Source organism: Eretmochelys imbricata, chromosome 9, assembly GCF_965152235.1.
Source record: "Eretmochelys imbricata isolate rEreImb1 chromosome 9, rEreImb1.hap1, whole genome shotgun sequence".
NCBI lineage: Eukaryota > Metazoa > Chordata > Testudines > Cheloniidae > Eretmochelys > Eretmochelys imbricata.
In genome coordinates, this window is record NC_135580.1 from 22,188,145 (window position 1) to 22,208,496 (window position 20,352).

Sequence of the window (20,352 nt, forward strand, 5' to 3'; positions counted from 1 at the left end):
GTATATTTTTTGTTTTATATATAACCATTTCTGTTTCTGTGTTATTCTTACTCACTATCTCTTAAATCTTAGCCTTTGATAACAAGCTTATGCTTATTTTTACTATAAATATATCTCAGTGCTGTGATGTTACAATGGACCTGATCTTCAGTTGAATCAAGCAAGCTGGTGTGTGCACTGTTCCTTTGGGTACAGCTTACCTGGTAATTTTTGTGAGTGTGAAGTAGTAAAGGGCTGGACACTGCAGGGGATTAGGGTGCACGTATTATTAACCTGCACGGCAAAGTAAGGGCTTGCAGAGCCCTGACTAAATTGTTTGGGAACTAATGGACTGGTGATTTCAGGGAGCTGACACCCCATAAAGCACAAGCAAATCTTCCTCTTGCTGGAGGCAGGGGGGTATAAAGTGGCTTATAGTCCTGGGCACCCATCCCAGGCAGCAGCATGCAGTTCCACAGTCCAGAATCTGGATCTTCTGCAAGCAATGAATTCATAATAAACACCAAGAAAAGTTCCTGGATTCCCTCAACAAGGATTATTCACCTTGGCATAGAAATAGACCCTTTGATGGCGAAGATCTACCCATCAGTAGACAGATTTCAGAAGATCCAGGATCAGATACTTTTGCTGATCACATGCATGAGACAAACTGTAGGTCAGTGTCTTTAGCTACTGGGTCTCCTGGTCTCATGCATAGCATTTCACCAGTGGGTGAAGTCACACATCATTATGTGACCAGGCCCCAGAGTGAATGCAAAGTCAGGTACTAGTCCCGATCCAGGTCTTCGACTCCCTGGGATAGTGGACAGTCCCAGAAAATATCAGCAGGAGTCTCTGCATAGGCCCTTCAGATCCTCAAGTTCTCACCACCGACTCCAGCTTAAAGGGATGGGAAGCACATCTGGATCCAGAACAGCACAGAGTACTCTGATGCTGTGATTTGTTTTCCTGGGCCTCCATCACTTGGACCTGAGCTGTTAAGCTAGTTCTGCTGAGCTTCCAGAGCTACCTAGAGGGAAACCATGACCTGGTCCAGTCAGACATGACCATGACTGCATACATAACCTAGAAGGAACAAAGAGCGCAGCTGTACATGCAGAAGTGACAGAGATAATGGAATTGGGCCGAAAAAACTCTTCCTTCCCTAAAAGTGATCCAAATAAAAAAAGAGGTGAACCAAAAGGCAGACTGGCTCAGCTGATTCAAAGTCAACAACTCCGAATGGTGCCTAAACCAAGAGATCTTCAACTTGATCTTGCAGAAGTTTGATCTCCGTCCAGTCATCCTGTTTGCCAATGGCAAGAAAACAAAGCGATCAAAATACTGCACCAGGGAAACCCAAGTGTATGGAGATAAATGTTCTGTCACACAGATAGCCACAAGGCCTGCTATACGCATTTCCTTCCTTCCCTCTCCTACAGAATGTGATCCAAAAGATAAGGTGAGAAGGAGCAAAGGTAATAGTGCTAGTGCTGTGCTGACCAAGGAAACCTTGGTTTTCCAGTCTGATAGGACTAAAACTGCAACCCTATTGCTGTTACCAGCAAGACCAGACATGCTTCACCAACGCTCATTCCTCCATCCAGATGCAGAGCATCTTCAACTCACCGCCTGGCTGTTGAAAGGGCAGCGTTAGCTGCCCTCAGCCGATCACCCAAAATTATTAGGACTCTGCTCTTCTTCCAGGAGAATTTCCATACTAAAAGCCAATTCCTTCATCTGGGCCAAATTCAGTTTTTGGTGCCAAGACCGCAAAGCAAATCCCAAAGGATCCCAGGATTCCAGTTATTCTGAACTTCCATCAAGAAGATGTGGTTAAGAGACTTCAGCCCAGCACTATAGCATACCGTGTATCAGGCCTTAGTAGCATACTATTTGTAGGAGCCTTGGGCTCCTTGGCTGAGAACCCTCATGTATCCAGATTCTTCAGAGAAGTCAGAGTGGCCAGACCAGTGGTCAGACCAATCTTCCCTAAGTGGGACCTACCACTGGTGTTGAAAGCCCTAACTACCCATCCCTTCGAACCTCTGATATCTATGTCAGCATTTTACCTCTCCATCAAAACCTGCTTTCTGGTTGCCATCATGTCTGCTAGATGAGTTTCAGAACCAGCAGCTTTATCCATGCAAGATACTGTGTGTGTTCCATGATGACACGGTGATGGTAAGAACTCCAGAAATGTTCTTGCCTAAGGTGAATTCTCCTTTCCATGACTTGCAGGAAATTACCCTTCCTTCATTCTGGCCAACGCCACAGCACCTGACTGGGAAATCGTGGTGCACCTTGGATATCAAAAAAGAGCACTAAAGATTTACATAAAAATTTCAGAATCCACAAGGAGATTGGGCTCCCTGTTCATTTCCTTTTACCAGAGGTGTCAAGGCCTCAGAATATCTAAGCTATACCTTGCCAGATGAATCAGACTGTGCATTGTTGTGGCATACAAGATGTTTGGGATTTCTATTCCAGAAGATCCATGGGAAACTCATGAGCTGAAAGAGCATGAGCTTCCACCACAGAGATCTGCAGAGTCATGGTCATCGGCTAAGACCTTTATCAGACATTATAGAGTGAACTCTGTCTTCTGGAGAGGCCTTCTTTGGCAGGAAGGTGCTGCAGGTAGTGGACCAGTGAAAACCTTGCCGTGTGTGGGAGGGGTGTCTTTTCTGTTTCTTTTTGTTCAGTCTCTTATCCCTCCCTACCCCAACTCATTTCTTGCTACTTCCCATATATATCAGAATTGTGGGAGATACTGGGCTAATGAATAGAAAATTTCTTATCTGATGATTTTTTTTCTGATAGCCGCATCTCCAACAATTCTAGTCACCTTGGATGGCTTTTCAGCCAAGGGTCAACATTTTATTTGCATAGTTACCATATGGGCAGTGACCTACTGTATATAATTCCAGTGCCAAGAAGCAACTATCATTACTAATTATTTTTTATAAGTTTTCTACACAGCTTTGGAATGAATCATCTGATGGAGGCCAGAGAAGAGGGCATGGCCAGCAAGGCTGTGCTGCAGCTTTCAATTACCTCTGGAAACTGCAGACAGGAAGGGGAATGCCCATACAGATCAGAATGGTGGGAGATGCTGCTAGCAGAAAGTAAATTATTGAGTAAAAATATTTCCATTTTTTGAGTTCATTCTCTACTGAAATTTTGGAAATTCTGCTTTCCCTGGCCTTTTAAATAGTCCTTCCCATTTGCTGAACAGTGGAATAGCTACTGATCACCTTAGTAGCTCCAGTGGGTAGCAGCCTTTATTTCTGTGGAAAATGGTAATAACAAGTTATCACCTTGTTGGTCTGTACCATAGAGTGAAGATTGTACTATTAACATTACAAACCTATGGACAGTTTAGTGACAAGGGAGCCTTAAGTTCTTTGAAAATCATGAAACCATGAAAAAAAGTTTGAAAAGTTCTTTGAAAATCATGAAAATACAGAACTTTGATATTATTCACTCTAGCATTTTTCTTACGTATGAAATCCTTTTTAAACAGAAAAATGCTCTGCAACCCTAAAGACTTGAAAGTTGTTAAACTTGCCAGGGTCCAGAGCAGATCAGAACCTGACATGGACGTGACATGCTTGTCTTAGTTTGTGTAAAGTGGGAGATTAAGTGGCACGAGTGTACACTTCTTTGCTGTTTATCCATTCTGCTGTCTTACCTATGGAGTAGCATTAATGATGATCCAAGAGAAGATTTCATGTTTCCCCTCATGTCCAAAAGAAAGATGTTATGAAAGAATTGAGACATGTACTACACAGGTTTCAATGTTATATTGATGCTTAGTAATGCCAGTTTAGTTACGGTCAGCATTCCCATTATAGAACTCCATGTTTTTGTACTAATCATAACCTTGAAAAAGATTAGCCAGAAGTGATATAGCCATCCTATGTAAAGTTGATTAAATCATACTGTTATTCTTTTTAGATGTCAAGTACTTTAATTGTTTGAAACAAAAGGAAATCCTTTTTTTCTATATTCACTGAAGGACTTGTGCCTGGGATAATAGTACTTAATTAAGTACATTGTGTCTGGAAGTCACAGCTAACTAGATCCTACCTACCTACTTGGGTCTTAGAGCTATCGTTGTTATAAACAATATAATGGTTGTAGTATCTAGACTTCAAAGAATAATTCTTCAGTTTGTGTCCTATACTTAATCTTTTTGACTATATTGTGTTAACAGAAAAAGGATGCTTATGATAGGTAATATTAACTGCTGCTGGTTTTTTTCTTGAGTTACTCCATTGAAATGGATTAAACATGACATAATCAAAGCACCAACAAAGCAGTAATGCTGAAGTATGGTATTATAGCATTGCAATGCTGCAGCTATGGGTAGTATGTCCATTTGCTTCCATATGCTCATATTTTCATTCATTTATTGCATTTAGGAATTATATGCTAATTTTTTAGTTAAAATCCTTCATTTCTATCTTTCATTTTAACATGGTTAAGTGATTTTATATTTATTATGGTAGAAAGTACATGATGAGGGATATACTACACACCTTAAGAGAATACAGAAATGCTATAACACCCTGCATAATAAAAGAATGGCATAGGGCTGATATTGAGATAATTTAGAACACAGAATTAAAACTAGGATTTTTCAAGTTTGCATTAGAAAGTTCTTAATATTGCAATATGAAAATATTTCACAGCATATTTGACTTAATCGTAGAATCTACCCATTTCATTTCGATAACTACATCGTTCAGATGACTTTATAAAATCTTGTGATGGGGTGGATATCCCACACAGGCCCTGAAGTGGTTAATGTGGGCCTGAGGGGCCAAGTAACATGCCTGGAAGCACCTTCAAGAGAGACAGCAAGAAAGTCAGGCTTAATTGGTGATGTAATTGGTCCTGCTGAGGAGTGGCTGAGTGGTGATTATAAAGTCAGAAAGTTTACAGAAGAAAGGGGCTGCAGGGAGAGAGTCTGCAGTCACTCTCTGGTGTATAGAAAAGGTAGGAAATGGTCCAGGGAGGCAGCAAGGAATCTGAGGGAGTAGACCCTGGCTGCCAGCTACAGGATCCCTGGGCAGGAACGCAGATAGAGGGAGAGCCTGTGTTGCCCTCCCAGCCACCAAGGAAGGTACAGTGGCATCCCTTGAAGTAAGGGGTGTAAGGACCATGGGGCCCGGAGACAGATGGAAGACCTACTATAAGGTCATTGGACTATAGCTTGGTTGGACTCTCTGCCACCCCAAAAAGGGTGGACATAAATATCATGAACTGGCCAGAGGGCCCAGTTACGAAAAGATAGACCACCACAGCAACAGAGTGCCTGTCGGCAGTGGCACCAGTCCAAAAGATAGCTGGTATGCCACTCCTGGCCTAGAATTACGGCAAATTGGTGCTTCTGCAATGAGCGAACCCCTTTACAAATCCCAAAGGGATTTCTAGTCTGAGGACTATAAAAATAATAAATAATATCTTCTGTATGTTATCAGGGGGGAGATTGTATCTTCTGTACATCAAAAAGGTAAACTGCAAGCCATATTTTCTTTTAGTTCTTCAAATCTTTTATGGGCCCCATTAGTGCTCATTTCTTCCCTAATAGACAAATCTATTCTTGCTATTGGCCAAGGAGAGCTATTTACATCAAGCTCCTCATTGTTACTAAGAGGTAAAGGCAAATGACTGACTGATCTCAGAAACAAACCTATCAGTTGGGTGGAGCCCAACAACTAACTTAGAGACAATGCTTCTTTAAAATTTTCCTTCCCTCAAATTGATGACATCTGGTCAGCTGTGATAGAATATACCCCAGCCTTAGGACTTTCTCTGAATCTGCTCATTAGAATAATTTGACCTGTGTCTTAAGAGCCTTCATTTGCCATATATGGAAGTCAGACAGAAGTTAAGGACTGTGCTGTAGAAGGGACTGGTACAGTATGCCTAATAAGGAATTCATTCCATCTATGCAGAAGAGAAGGCTATGGATTTTTCCCAAAGAATCACAATTACCTTCCACAGCTGCAGAGCAGGGGCAGTCCATGGCATGTCTGTGAGGCTTTATCACTCTGCACTGAGTCCTTGAGTTCAGAAATTCAATTAGTGCTTATATTCTATCCTTTGCTCACCCTGCTGTGCTTAAGAACAGTAGGAGGTTTCATACAGTATACTACAAATCATAAGCACAATAAAGAGATTGAATTTCATCTCTAACTCTGAATCTTCATGAGCATTACCTTTATTTAAATGTTTATGATTTAATTTTATATAAATCATATGATGACTTTAAGTGTATGAAGAACTTGACATTTTGGGGATTTTATGTGTACTGCAAAAGAAATCAGAGTGCTAAATGTGTTAAAAACATTAGGTAAGCATTTTTCAACTATTTCTCCTTTGGAAGAGGACCTTGTATCCAAAAGTCATTAGAATTCAATGTCTTCATTTAACTTCAGTCAGTTTTTCTTCCTGACTGATTTAGTTCTCCTGAGAGCTTTAAAATATAGTTTAATAAATTTTATTTAAAATATTGACTAAGAAATGTCTAATAATTGTTTAAATCCCTTTTTATATTCAAGTAAATCATTATGGGGAGGCTGTGGTCTCTCTGTAGTCAAGATTGAGACTTGTTTCTCATTATAGCCCTTTCGAGAATCTACAAAAAAAGATTATTTTTCTTGTTTGATGTGTGGCCAATGGACATTTCAACCCCTACCCTCCTACTCCCAAATTTGGAGATGATTTGTACAAAAACTGTGTTTCTGAGATATGGGAGGAAAGAGAAAACAGTTGTCAAGTCATGGCTTGGAAATTCTTCTAATGTTTTTAAGCTACATTTTATCTGAAACTCAGTGTCCTGAAAACTTAAAATGATGTTAATTTGAAATATGTTGTTACAATCTAATGTGCACAACTAATGTTGAGAGTGGAAAGGCATATTTCAGAAGCTATTCCATTGGTGAATTAAGAATTTAGGAATGACTCATCACGTTCTGTTAGACTTTTAAAAGGTACCAAATGACTGGTAGAGATGTAAAAATTCAGTTAAAGAAAGTAAGTTTCAAGACAGGTGAGAGAAATAGGGAATAAAGTTCTGAATTGGGAGGATAATTTTTTTTAAAAAAAGGATATGGGACCAAGGGAAAGAACAAAATTAGGCTTGAGATATAAATTTAACCAGTTTATCCCAGAAGGGAAGGGAAAGGAAAGGAAAGGAAGGGAAGTCCTTTCCTTACTGAGTTTGAGAAATATACAAAGATTATTCCCTTATCCCTGTTTATCTTTGTTGACAAACAATTTAATAAAGGTCTCTCATAACTGAGTTAACACCACAAATTTTTTTTAAAGACAAATTTTGGTTTGAACACCTTTACCTGCATCTACCATATAATGGAAACTATTAGTACTTATAAAATTACTTCTTGGAATGTTAATGGGCTTAAAATATAGTAAAGGAAAAAAGGGTACTGAATTACCTTAAAAATAGAATGTAATGTAACTGTATAAGAAGCTCATCTTTCCAGAGAAGAGATGGTTATATCTCAAAGTCATCCTATTTTTAGTTTGTTCTGTTTTGTAAAAAGAAAAAAACAAGAGTTGCTGTTCTAGTCAGAAACAAAAAACCCCTCTCATTTCAAGTAATACAGAATTTAACTGATAGAGAGTAGATAAATACTTGTCTCAGTAGGCAAGAAATTAGTTTTATAAATACTGTATATATGCGCCCAATGAAAAATGACGAAACATTATATATGGATAGTCAATTTTCATACTCTAGAATTAATCTTATGATTGAAGACTGTAATCATTTGGACAAGGTGTATAAAGTTTGTATTGACAGTATTATTGTGTCAGACTATGTCCCTTTGTGGCCTATTGTAAAAACTGTAGAGGAGGGAAAATAGGACAACTGCCATTTCTGCTGGAAGATGCAATTAGGTTAGAAGAGCCAGTAACTCAAATGGAGAATGAAAGGGCTGTAAAAAGTTGAAAGGATGGGAAAAGCCCAATAAAGAATTTGGCTGCATAGATATCCTCTAAAACTTTTGGGCAGAGCTTATTCCTAGACTGTGATCTCCTAACTCTCATTAGTGAGCAATTACTTGCACAAGTAGTCCCATTGACTCCAGTAGGACTGTTTCTATGAGTAACTTTTTACCAGTGGGAGCAATGAGTTCACAATCTGGCTTTTTATTAGGTAGAGTATTTGCTGTAATTCTAGAAAAGGAGAGTCTCCCAGAAAACATGCAGTAAGTTACCATCATACTAATACACAAGGAGAGCAATCCATGACGTTCAATATGCAGACCTGCCAGTGTGAGAGACAAAGCATCAGAGCGTGACAAAAGGCTAACATGTGGAACACCTGTTTGCTTCCCCCTGTTTCCCCTCCATTTGTTTCTCCTGCCATGCCTCCTGTGCATTTGTCTCTTCTATTTGTTTACCCCATTTTTGTTTCCTTTTTGACCTCTCAAGAGCTGTGGAATGTGGCAGTGGCAGCCAGGAGAACTTTGGGCTGAATCCTCAATGTATCATCAGCAGGGAGCTCAACAGCTTCAGAGTAGATGTGGCCATGCATGGTGACATCACCACACACATGCACAGTGCATGCCACTCACAAGCACTTTTCACTCCCGCTCCCCCTTCCTAGGTGATGGCTACTTTGGCTGTTTTCTAGAGCAGCAGCAGATGTAAGATACAGCTCCAGGAGGTGGATATGAAGAATAGGGAGCCAGAACTGCTGCAAAGTGTGATGTACTGTGAAATGTGATAAAACTAAGAGCTGGAGGCAAAGCCATAGATGACAGTAGATATTTCCAATAGTTTCTATTATGAATTTGTTAAAATTTTGTTAAAAAGAAGAAGTCAAGGGATTAATAATACCTAAAGATCAGGTGCACTCTGTTACTGGAAGGCAATCTTCTGATAATTGATGACATACTTTCAATTGCACAAACTTGGCCTGGTCAAAGAAATGTGAACATGCCTTGTTTTCTTTTAGTGTAGAGAAGCTGTTATTTCTTGATATAGAGAATCTCTGACCTAATTGAGTGGCCATTTTTAGGAACTGTCTTGAACGCTATGGACTTGTCCCCAAATTTTAAAAACAAGTGAATTCATTCTTTTAAATGATTTGGTCACCAAATAAATACTCCTTAAAAGGTGGACAAGACTTGGGTGTCTGTGCCAGGGAGAGGCTAGTAAGAAAAATTAGAGCTAATGCAAATATTGTCAAAATATTGTCACAGTTATGGTGAGGGGAAGAATAGGGGAAACGATAGAAGTGTACTTACGGGGAAAAAACCCTCTTTACATCTTCTACATATTTAATTTGACTATGGTAAAGGGTTAAATCCTGTCCCTGCATCCCCATTACACTGGAAATGCTGCATTCCCACTGGACAAGATAGACAGGATTTGGGGAATACAGCAATGTGCAGGAAGCAAGTCGGGGAATGAAATGGTGAGCCAGAAGATTGTAACTACATAGATCTTCCAGCTTATGTTCTATCACAGGGTGGTACAAGGGCTCCTTTAGCCATTAGTATGCAGTAGCCTCTTCGAAGCTGCTCCATAGCCTATGAAGGAAGATTTCTCCTCCTCTGATCGCCCAGGATATTTGCATAACATTTGAACCAGCTACGTCAGGAGGGCAATACAATAATTATTTGTTCTTAAATACAATTTTTGTGCATTGTAAGCAAGCAAATCACTTAAGTTATCAAAGAACATTAAGAGCTGACTGCTGTTCCAATGTTTGCTGGGTCCATTTCATAAAACCTGATTGATAAACTTTAAATAAATATAGACAACATAAAGTAGTAGGATGAGATGAAAGAAAATATGTTAGGCCCATAAAATCTTTGGAAATTTTGCAGTCTCTTTCAATAGAAACATATTCTTCTGGAAGTCAGTCAGATGGGCATTCCCATCTGAGGAAGCTTCTATTAACAAGGTTTGCAAGCAAAAATGTGACATTTTACTTACTGTTTAAATTTCTAGTGCCTTAGGAAAACTATTTCATTGTTTTTTTTCTCATGGAAACTGAAATAATCTTGACGTATGATGTTTGGCATGTGGCCATGCCACATCAGGTTCTGATCTCATTAGATTGCTTAAAATAAGCCAAATCAGGCATGGCCACTTCTGGGATTGGGAAACCTCTGAGGTGTCCTGAGAAGTTAGTGACTCAGTAATGAACCAGTGCTGCATTATGCCATTATAATGGTAGAAGGAACTGTGCAACTGGATGTTTTGCCTTTGAAAGGGTCTGTCAACCCACTTGTGTATTTTAGTGAAGAGTGACATGATCTTTGAATCAGTTTTTGAAATCAGTTTTAAAAGTTTGAGCACTTTGGGATCTTTGGATAAAAAGCGTTATACAAATGTCAGCTATTCCTGTATTTTTAACTTTTTAAAATTTAATAAGAACCACATTGTGTATAAGACTTATTGGGAAACCTCGTATTTGTATGAGAACATAGGAATTGCCCTAACTGATCAAATCAGTGGTACATCTACTCCAGAATTACATTCTGACAGTGGTCACTACTAGCTGTGTAAGAAATATGATAAGACAATTTATGAAATAACCTGTCCTTAGGGAAAAACAATTCCTAACCGCTGTCAGTAAGAGGCTGGTGTGCCCTAAAGCATCATTTCCCAAACTTTTTGAAAGTTGATGCCCCTATTAAGGAAAATGAAACCAGTTGTATTCTCCTTCATCCTGGCCATTTGTTATTAAAGGCCTACCTAAAATGACTGACTAATCACTCAGTAGATTGGGTAGATCTTCATAATGATACTTCCTTTCCTTCACTGCATGCTTTCAGCAGTAAGGTATTTCACAGAGTTGATATTTAGTAAGTAACATCCTTGGCATCTGAGCTAATATTCATTGAAATGAATGGCAGTTGACACCTCAGAGCTATTGTTTCAGGCTGTGTGTAAATTTAGGCAGACATTACTGCATTAGTTGCACCTGGGTCATGTTTTAAAGGTTTACTACACAACCATAGCAATTTGAGACTTACTTAAAAGCTGAGATTTTAGCGGAAAATAGAGAGATTTTTCCATGCCCTTTGCAATACTTCACATCCTCTATCTTCCAGGGGTCATACCCACACTTTAAAAAATACTGCCCAAAAGTATGGGTCATTATATTACTTCTTAAATGGTTTTAATCCTATATCATTTAACAGTGGATGTTCTTATTATTCCTTTTTGGAATCCTACTAAGCTTTTAGCCTCAATTATATCTTGTAGTAGTGAGTTCCACAAGTTAAATGTTTCAGAGTAGCAGCCGTGTTAGTCTGTATTTGCAAAAAGAAAAGGAGTACTTGTGGCACCTTAGAGACTAACCAATTTATTTGAGCATAAGCTTTCGTGAGCTACAGCTCACTTCATCAGATGCATCCGATGAAGTGAGCTGTAGCTCACGAAAGCTTATGCTCAAATACATGGGTTAGTCTCTAAGGTGCCACAAGTACTCCTTTTCTTTTTAAGTTCAATGTTATAGATGTTGGATTCTATATTCATGATTCAGTCACTGATCAGTTCTTGATGCTGAAAACAAAATCTATTTTCCTTTTAATATCTCGGGTCAGTTCTTGGTGTAGAGTCAATTTCCACACAGTGCAGTTCAGGACAAAGAAAGGAAAGGTGGTATCATAAAGCACTTTCCCAATCCGTGGCTGTTATGTTCAGGGCAATCCCTGGTGTAAATTACAGCAGCCTCAGGGCTGCTCCAGTTTACTGGCTGTTAATGGCCATCAGGGCTTGTCATAAATATAAAGGGAAGGGTAAACCCCTTTGAAATCCCTCCTGGCCAGGGGAAAGCTCCTCTCACCTGTAAAGGGTTAAGAAGCTAAAGGTAACCTCGCTGGCACCTGACCAAAATGACCAATGAGGAGACAAGATACTTTCAAAAGCTGGGAGGAGGGAGAGAAACAAAGGGTCTGTGTGTCTGTCTATATGCTGGTCTTTGTCGGGGATAGACCAGGAATGGAGTCTTAGAACTTTTAGTAAGTAATCTAGCTAGGTATGTGTTAGATTATGATTTCTTTAAATGGCTGAGAAAAGAATTGTGCTGAATAGAATAACTATTTCTGTCTGTGTATCTTTTTTGTAACTTAAGGTTTTGCCTAGAGGGGTTCTCTATGTTTTGAATCTAATTACCCTGTAAGATATCTACCATCCTGATTTTACAGGGGGGATTTCTTTATTTCTATTTACTTCTATTTTTATTAAAAGTCTTCTTGTAAGAAACTGAATGCTTTTTCATTGTTCTCAGATCCAAGGGTTTGGGTCTGTGGTCACCTATGCAAATTGGTGAGGCTTTTTATCCAACATTTCCCAGGAAAGGGGGGGTGCAAGTGTTGGGAGGATTGTTCATTGTTCTTAAGATCCAAGGGTCTGGGTCTGTAGTCACCTAGGCAAATTGGTGAGGCTTTTTACCAAACCTTGTCCAGGAAGTGGGGTGCAAGGTTTTGGGAAGTATTTTGGGGGGAAGGACGCGTCCGAACAGCTCTTCCCCAGTAACCAGTATTAGTTTGGTGGTGGTAGCGGCCAGTCCAAGGACAACGGGTGGAATATTTTGTACCTTGGGGAAGTTTTGACCTAAGCTGGTAAAGATAAGCTTAGGAGGTTTTTCATGCAGGTCCCCACATCTGTACCCTAGAGTTCAGAGTGGGGGAGGAACCTTGACAGGGCTAAAAGCACAGTTTGGGATCAGCATAGTGTAGAGACATCCTGGCCATGCCTCTTTCAATCCAACAATACACCTTACACCAGTGGTGGGCAACCTGCGGGCCACTAGACCGGTTGTTTACATTTGCACGGCCACCCACAGTTCCCAGTGGCCGCGGTTTGCTGTTCCCTGCCTATGTCAGCAAGAAGAGAAGTGGCAGTGGGAGTTTGGAGCTGGCTGTGTACCACCAGAGGATTCCCCTTGCACTGTTTGATTCTGCTAGGGCCATGCTGGCTCTAGGTTCAGAAACTGCTAGCAATTCAGTATAAAGCAGCTGCATCTTATTGGAGAATCTGGTCCATTGGTTCCACATAACCAGTACTGTTGCTTTTAAGTAAATGAAGTTGCAGTTTAAATTTTATTTAGTGATTGCTTAGCTCTATGAATGCCTGAATACATTTAAAATATATTTAGGCTGCATAACTTTCTGCTTAATATGCTTCAAATGTTGTGGTATTTGGTTCTTTTACTTCTGTACTTCCTGTCTTCAAATCATCTTACTAAGAAACAGATCTCTGTATGATACCTGCAAAAATAAGAAACTCATTCCATTGATTAGTTTATTAGTACAATTTAAATAAGTGCATTCATTTGTTTAGAGCAATATTTGTTCATAAAAAGCTCAAAGAAAGTATTTCCTTTTCTTTTTTGTTTATTTTGTTTTTATTAGTGGTCATATGCTTTAGAGAAACCAAATACTGGCAGTATATTTAATATTGCTTGGTCTATTGATGGTACTCAAATAGCAGGAGCTTGTGGAAATGGACATGTGATTTTTGCCCATGTCGTGGAGCAACGGTGGGAGTGGAAGAACTTTGAAATAACGTTAACTAAAAGAAGAACTATGGAGGTATGGGTTACAAGTTCAGCAAAATTGACCTTCAGGATTGTTTATGTAAGACTCACAATTGTAACTCAGTAAAGACAAATAATTGTGAATGGACAATTTTTGCAGAGTATAAATGATAGGACTGAATACCTTTGCGTTATAAAAAGGCCAGAATGAGCAAGTGGTATGTGAGTGTGTGTTTGAGTATACAATCACATGACCCAGAACTACATCAGCCTCTTGGCTCACTTAAGGATCACAGCATCTTGCTTTTATGTGGGGTGGGGGCATGAATACAGGATTGAGTCATAGGTCTTGTTTACATCAGAAATAATAATACAGTAATTACCAATAAAGCAATAGTGTAGACAGGGCTGAGTATCATGTCTACACTAGTGGATTGCCACTGATAGAGCTGTACCATCGCTGGCTATTGCTACAGTCCGGGCACTAATTTTTCTATGGCCCTATGATGAATGGATCTGTCTTCTTGGATTTCCAATCAAGAGGAAACTGGCAACTTACAGCTGACCACAATCATGAAGAGTGTTAGTGTCCTTTGTTGCACTGCTCCACCATATTACAGTCGCTGGTTCAAATTTTCCAAAGCTTGGAAAAAAATTGTAACATATCTTTTAAGAGGCTGTTTTTACTATCTCCTAGTGAGGATTTAGGGAATTAATGCATGGAAAATAATAAAACATTGAGACTGAAATTTTCAAATCTGGATGCCTAAAGTTGAGTTGCTAATGCTAAGACTTGAAAAAACAATAACAACAACAACAACAAAAACTCCTAAATCCATATTTGAAAATCAGATAAGGGCTCAATAAAGTTCTGAGCACTCAGCATTTCCTGTTGACATCAGTGGGAGCTGCTGGGTGATCAGCACTGTTAGAAATGAAGCATGCCCCTAACTGTAGTTTATAGAGCTCAAATTTTGGCTCCTGTTTTTGAAAATCCTGGCCTGAATCCATAATTAGGCACCTAAATATCTAGGAGTGAATACAGAAATTTGAATTTTGACTTGCTAATATGTCTTCTGTGTTCCCAGACACTGACTCATAACATAACCAGTCAACAGTGGGATAATACAGACTTTCTGTTGTTACAAGTTTTTCCAATTAGAGTTCAGGCCATCATTTTCAAACCTGGGTGCCTGAAGTTAGTCTCCTAAATTAATAATTAAGCACCTAAACATCTTATAGTTTGAACTCTTTAATGTTGAATACGTAACTGGGAAAACTTGTAACAACAGAAAGCTATATTACCCCTCTATCCTCTGGATGGTACATCAGGAATCAGTGTTTGGGAACACAAAAAACAATTTCACAGGTCAAAATTTGTATTTCTGCATTCATTCTCAGACATTGACTTGTAAAAGATGGTTCTATCTAGCAACCTCTAGGGATTTTGTATATGCAAACACTTGAGAAATATAGCTAACCCTGATCCAGGATGTTTGTTTATTTTATTTTACATTGATTTAAATAGCGAAGAGATGCCTATACAAGAGCCCTAGGCAACCCTAACTCCTGCTCAGTGTTATAACAACAAATGACATTATGGAGTGAGACAGAAGTTGTGAGCATGTCAGGATAGATCTCTTTAGGAGCTATGTGAGTGGCCACTGGATCTTGGTAGCTACTGCATTAAGTCCTTGTTTTGTAGCTGGCTGCAGATCTGAAGAAGTTCAAACCCAGCTTCCACCATCAGTAGGACAACATCTAAAATACCCTTGTTTGAAGAGATCACTCTCCCATGTACATGAATTATTTGCACAGTTATCTTTTTACTATTAAGTGTCATTCTTTCAATTTCCTTAGATTTTTTTTTATCCCTAATGGGCCTATGATTTTTTGATCAGGTGATGAATTGTCAATCCTAACTTGCACTTACTCCTCTAACAGAAAAGAGCTGAATTTCATTGGAACTCTCCTGACAGACCTCAATTCCAAAATGTGTAAGGATTCTCAGCATAACATCCTAAGTGCTCAGTGAGCCCTCCAGTGGGTTCTCTATCCTGACAGGCTGGAATCTTCAATGTAAAAAATCTGTTCCACATCTGAGAAATCTACCCTTTTTCCTCCCACCATGTCAAAGAATTCAATACTGAAGAAGTTGGGGAGACAAGTTCCCCTACATTTCCCAAAAACTGTGCCTTATTGAAAAACATAATCTGGTTCTGCCATGTTGCTTGGCCAACAGGGCCATTTCTATGCCTGATTGCAGGAGACTCATTAAGAATGATCACTCCCTGAGAGAGAATATTTTCCTAGCTTTGGCTTTAATGATGTTTGCTTTTATAGGAAGCTAGGAATTACCAAGCTGGATCAGCCAGTGGTCCATCTAGTGCAGTGGCTCTGAACCTTTCCAGACTACTGTACACCTGTCAGGAGTCTGATTTGTCTTGCGTACTCCCAAGTTTGACCTCACTTAAAAACTACTTGCTTATAAAATCGGAAATAAAAATACAAAAGTGTCACAGTATATTATTACTGAAAAATTGCTTACCTTCTCATTTTACCATATAATTAAAAAATAAGTCAATTGGAATATAAATATTGTACTTACATTTCAGTGTACAGGATATATAGCAGCATAAACAAGTCATTATCTGTATGAAATTTTAGTTTATACTGACTTCGCTAGTACTTTTTATGTAGCCTGTTGTAAAATTAGATAAATATGTAGATGAGTTGATGTACCTCCTGGAAGACCTCTGCATACCCCCAGGGATACGCATATCCCTGGTTGAGAACCACTGATCTAGTCTAGTGTACTGTCGCCAACTGGCCCATACAAGATGCTTCAGAAGATGGTTCAAGAAACCCCATAATGGAAAATAATGGAATAACCTGCCCATAGGGGAAGTTTATTCCTAACTCCCATCACTTAATACAGTATCTGAATTATGCACTGAAGAATAAGAGTTTATATGCCTCATTTAAAAAATAAATATATATACACACACACAATATCCTGCCTAATGTAACTGGATTTTCTCATTATGCATATAAATGTCTAATCTTTTGTCAAGTCCTACTAGATTTTTGTCCTCAATGGTATTTTGTGGCAGAGAGTTTCATAAGTTAATTGTATATTGTATAAAAAAAATAAAACCCATTTATCAGTTTTAAATGTGCTGCCTTTCAGTTTCAATATACATCCCCTTTTTCTTATAAGTGGTGTTGGAGAACTGTCTATTATTAAGGTTGTCCCAACATTATAAGACTGTTTTCAGTTGCTTAATTTGAACCATTTGGGCTGAAATATTCCACACTGGGTGTCTGCCTCAAGCTAAAACATTTTGGAACATTTCCACCAAAATAGTTCATCCATTTCCAAGAAGGATGCTAGGGAGAAATATGTTCTTTTGCCCACGTTAAAAAATTCTACTGACTTTCACACACCCTTGCTTTGTAAAAGAGACTCAAAGCTCCCACATATGACCAGTCCTCTCCACAGAACAACTGAGCAAAAAACGTATTGTCACAAGGTGTCTGGCCCTGTAATTGAAGTAGGTCCAGTTCTCCTGTGCCAGGACAGGTGCTCCCATTTGTCCACTTAATGGGGTGGAGCAGTGCCTGGGGGCTATAAAGGATCAGGGAGAGACAGAATGAGTTAGGGAGTCTCAGTGAGTCAGAGCAGACTGGTTCAAGCAGGGACAGATGAGAGCTGCCAGAGACCAGGGATACTAGAGAAGGTCCTGAAAGGAAGAAGGTGTTCCTTGGGGAAGACTGAAGACGAGAGTATCAAGAGGAGTTTGCTGGCTGTCATCGCCAAGCCTCAGAGCCAAGGCTGGAGGGCTGAAGGCAGGGGAGCAGCTAACATTGCCAGGGCCAGACAGCTGGACTCAGAGGGATCATGAGAAGGCCAGGGTGAGTGACAGATGCTCCCTCTGACAAGATGCTCCCCAGCAGAGAAACTATGGGGGGTGGTTCCCACTGGGAAGAGTGGGGTTTCTCTCCAACTGGAAGGGCTACGGTAGCTGTCCTGGGGCAAGGACAGGGGAAGGATGACAGACACTCTGGGCCTCGTTGAAGGCTCCAGTGTATGGGGCATCAATGACAAGACGTGTTGTGCTTGCACTGGGGTGAGAAATGGACTATATTTGTGACTTTTGATGGAAACCGAATGAACTGTGTTTGGCAATAAACCAGCCCCAAAGAGGAGTAGTATTTAAGATCTGAAGTGGATTTACTGGGGACTCTGAAAGGGTAAACTGAGGAAGGCATGCTTGTCATGCTTTGGCCTATTGCAGGAAGGTTCTCCAGGCAGGGATCCCCTATGACATCTACGTTACAATAACATTAAGGTTAAAAAGTCAAGTACTCAAAGGTTAGGAAATGCCAGGAATTAAGGTTGCCTCTGCAATTTTGATTTGGCCTCTTATGCATATGCATGGAAGAAAATAGTACGTGATCAGGTAATTAAACTGTGGGTATATTTACACGTAAACTAGCAGCCCAAGTATATATCTAGGTTCCTGTGTATTTGAGTGGCTAGCCCATGTTGAAGCCTGTGCCACCATATTTACACTATTATAGTTACCCATACTAGGTAGATTGAAGCTAGCATGGGTATACCTACCCCACTACAATCACACCTTCACTTGCAGTATGGTAAAAGTTTGGCAAAGTTATAAACAACTGAAAATGGGATCTTATAATGGAAAGTGTCAGGCAACTTCAATAACAGGGGGTGCTATCAGCCATGTCTATAATAATGTGTTTACAGCTATTAAAACGAAACAGTGCCAACATTTTTCCTTGTAAGGAAGTTTATCCAAATCTCTAATTTTGTTACTCCACACTGAAACTTTTGTATCACTGCAGTACAGTAGAACCTCAGAATTATGAGCACCTCAGGAATGGAGGTGGTTTGTAACTCTGAACAAAATATTCTGGTTGTTGTTCTTTCAAAAGTTTACAACTGAACATTGACTTAAGACAGCTTTGAAACTTTACCATGCAGAAGAAAAATGCTGCTTTTTACCATACTAATTTAAATGAAACAAGCACAGAAACAGTTTCCTTACCTTGTCAAATATTTTTTTAAACTTTCCCTTTATTTTTTAGTAGTTTACATTGAACACAGTACTGTACTGTACAGTATTTGCTGGTTTTGTGTGTCTCTGCTGCCTGATTGTGTATTTTCGGTTCCAAATGAGGTCTGTGTGGTTGATTGGTCAGTTCATAACTCTGGTGTTTGTAACTCTGAGGTTCTACTGTAATTTTTTTTGAGATAGAGTGACCAGTCATAATCACAGGATTTCAGGTGAGGGTGTACCATTGATTTAAGTGATGGCATTGCTTCAGGAAGACAGATCCATTTTTTACAAGTCACGTTTGAACACACAAAACAAATTAGCAGGTAAAAACCACATACTTAATGCAATCCTTTTAATTTCAAAACTATGCTAGGTTATTAAATGTGAGTTAATAGGAGCTTTTTATTGATTTATTCATAAATGCTTTTCTTTAAAACTTCCTACATAGTTACATGGTACTATAAATGCATAATATCAGCCAGCTGTTTATGAAAATTAACAATGAGTATAATATTATGCTGTTTTCTGTTCCATAATTTTCATTTTTTTAACCATAAACCTTTTTTATTAGGTCCGTAATGTTATTAATGATGCAGTGGATTTACTTGAATTCCGTGACAGAGTCATTAAGGCCTCTTTGAACTATGGGCATTTAGTTGTTTCAACTTCTCTTCAGTGTTACGTGTTTTCGTAAGTAATTTCAATTAATGAAGTATTATTTGATCCATTCAATCATTGTGAGATTCAAAAGGAGCTTGATTTAAAGTACAGTAGCTTATACATGGTTTGAAAACATCAAATCTTTTTATAGATATATGTCATAGAACCCACCTATATACATACTAATGTATATTTTCATAGTTGCATAAGGAATTACCAAGATGTGTTTCAGTGGCAGAGCCAGTTTTTGCAACCAGGAAGGGGGTGGATCATTGGTGGTGGGTTGGAGACCAAGTCTGCCCCACATTTGCCGGGAAGTGGAAGCTCCCATCCTGTGGAACTGGGCCCAGATCCCCACTCTGGGCATTGTGACCTGGAACACAGGGTTGCAACACCATTCAGATTTGGCTTTGCCACCACTCTGTCATAACTGAGGGGTGCCTGGGCCAAATTTGAGTGAGTGGCTTTGTGACACGTTGCACAAGGTCACATCACCATATGACCCCATGCACCATATTGCAATGCCCAGAGCAGGGAGGCAAATCCAGACCTGTGAGACAGGAGCTGCTGATGCTGGGTGAGTGAGACCCAGGCTTCCTCCCCAGCCCTGTGTAAAAATTCATGTCATACACTTTCTTCAGTCAATTGCATAATATGCTTGAAAAGATGCCACACGTCAACCTGAAAGCTGCCACAGAGATGGTCATACTGCCTTTTAACCCCCATTAGCTCCACCACTGTTGAGTTCTACTAACATGAATGAAAGTTGCAAAGTTAAACCCTATCTTTGAAAATGTACCCTATGTGCCAGATCCTCAGCTGGTATAAATTGTCCTGGCTCTGTTGGCTTCAGTTGAGCTATGGCAATTCACACAAGTTGATGATCTGGCAAATGGAGTAAAAAAAATAGCTGATAAATACATTTTATGGGAAATTACTCTTACCCTTCAAATATCTAAATATGGGCAGGCAATTGCTCACCTCTAGATTATGGAGCTGCCAGTTGCATCCATTTGGCCATTTGACCCATTTGCACTGGTTACTGCTTTGATAACATTGCTTTTTGCTCAGAGTCCATGACATACAAGC

General features: G+C 39.4%; 1 protein-coding gene across 3 annotated transcripts in view; it reads left to right on the forward strand.

Moving 5' to 3' along the window:
* The window catches only part of IFT80 (intraflagellar transport 80), a 149,597-nt gene that overhangs the window by 89,775 nt on the left and 39,470 nt on the right, over positions 1-20,352 (forward strand). For all 3 annotated transcript variants that reach the window (XM_077826670.1, XM_077826668.1, XM_077826669.1), the window contains exons 9-10: positions 13,392-13,571; positions 19,175-19,293. In XM_077826670.1, the coding sequence (XP_077682796.1) occupies positions 13,392-13,571; positions 19,175-19,293 (299 nt within the window). The remainder of the gene's footprint in view (positions 1-13,391; positions 13,572-19,174; positions 19,294-20,352) is intronic.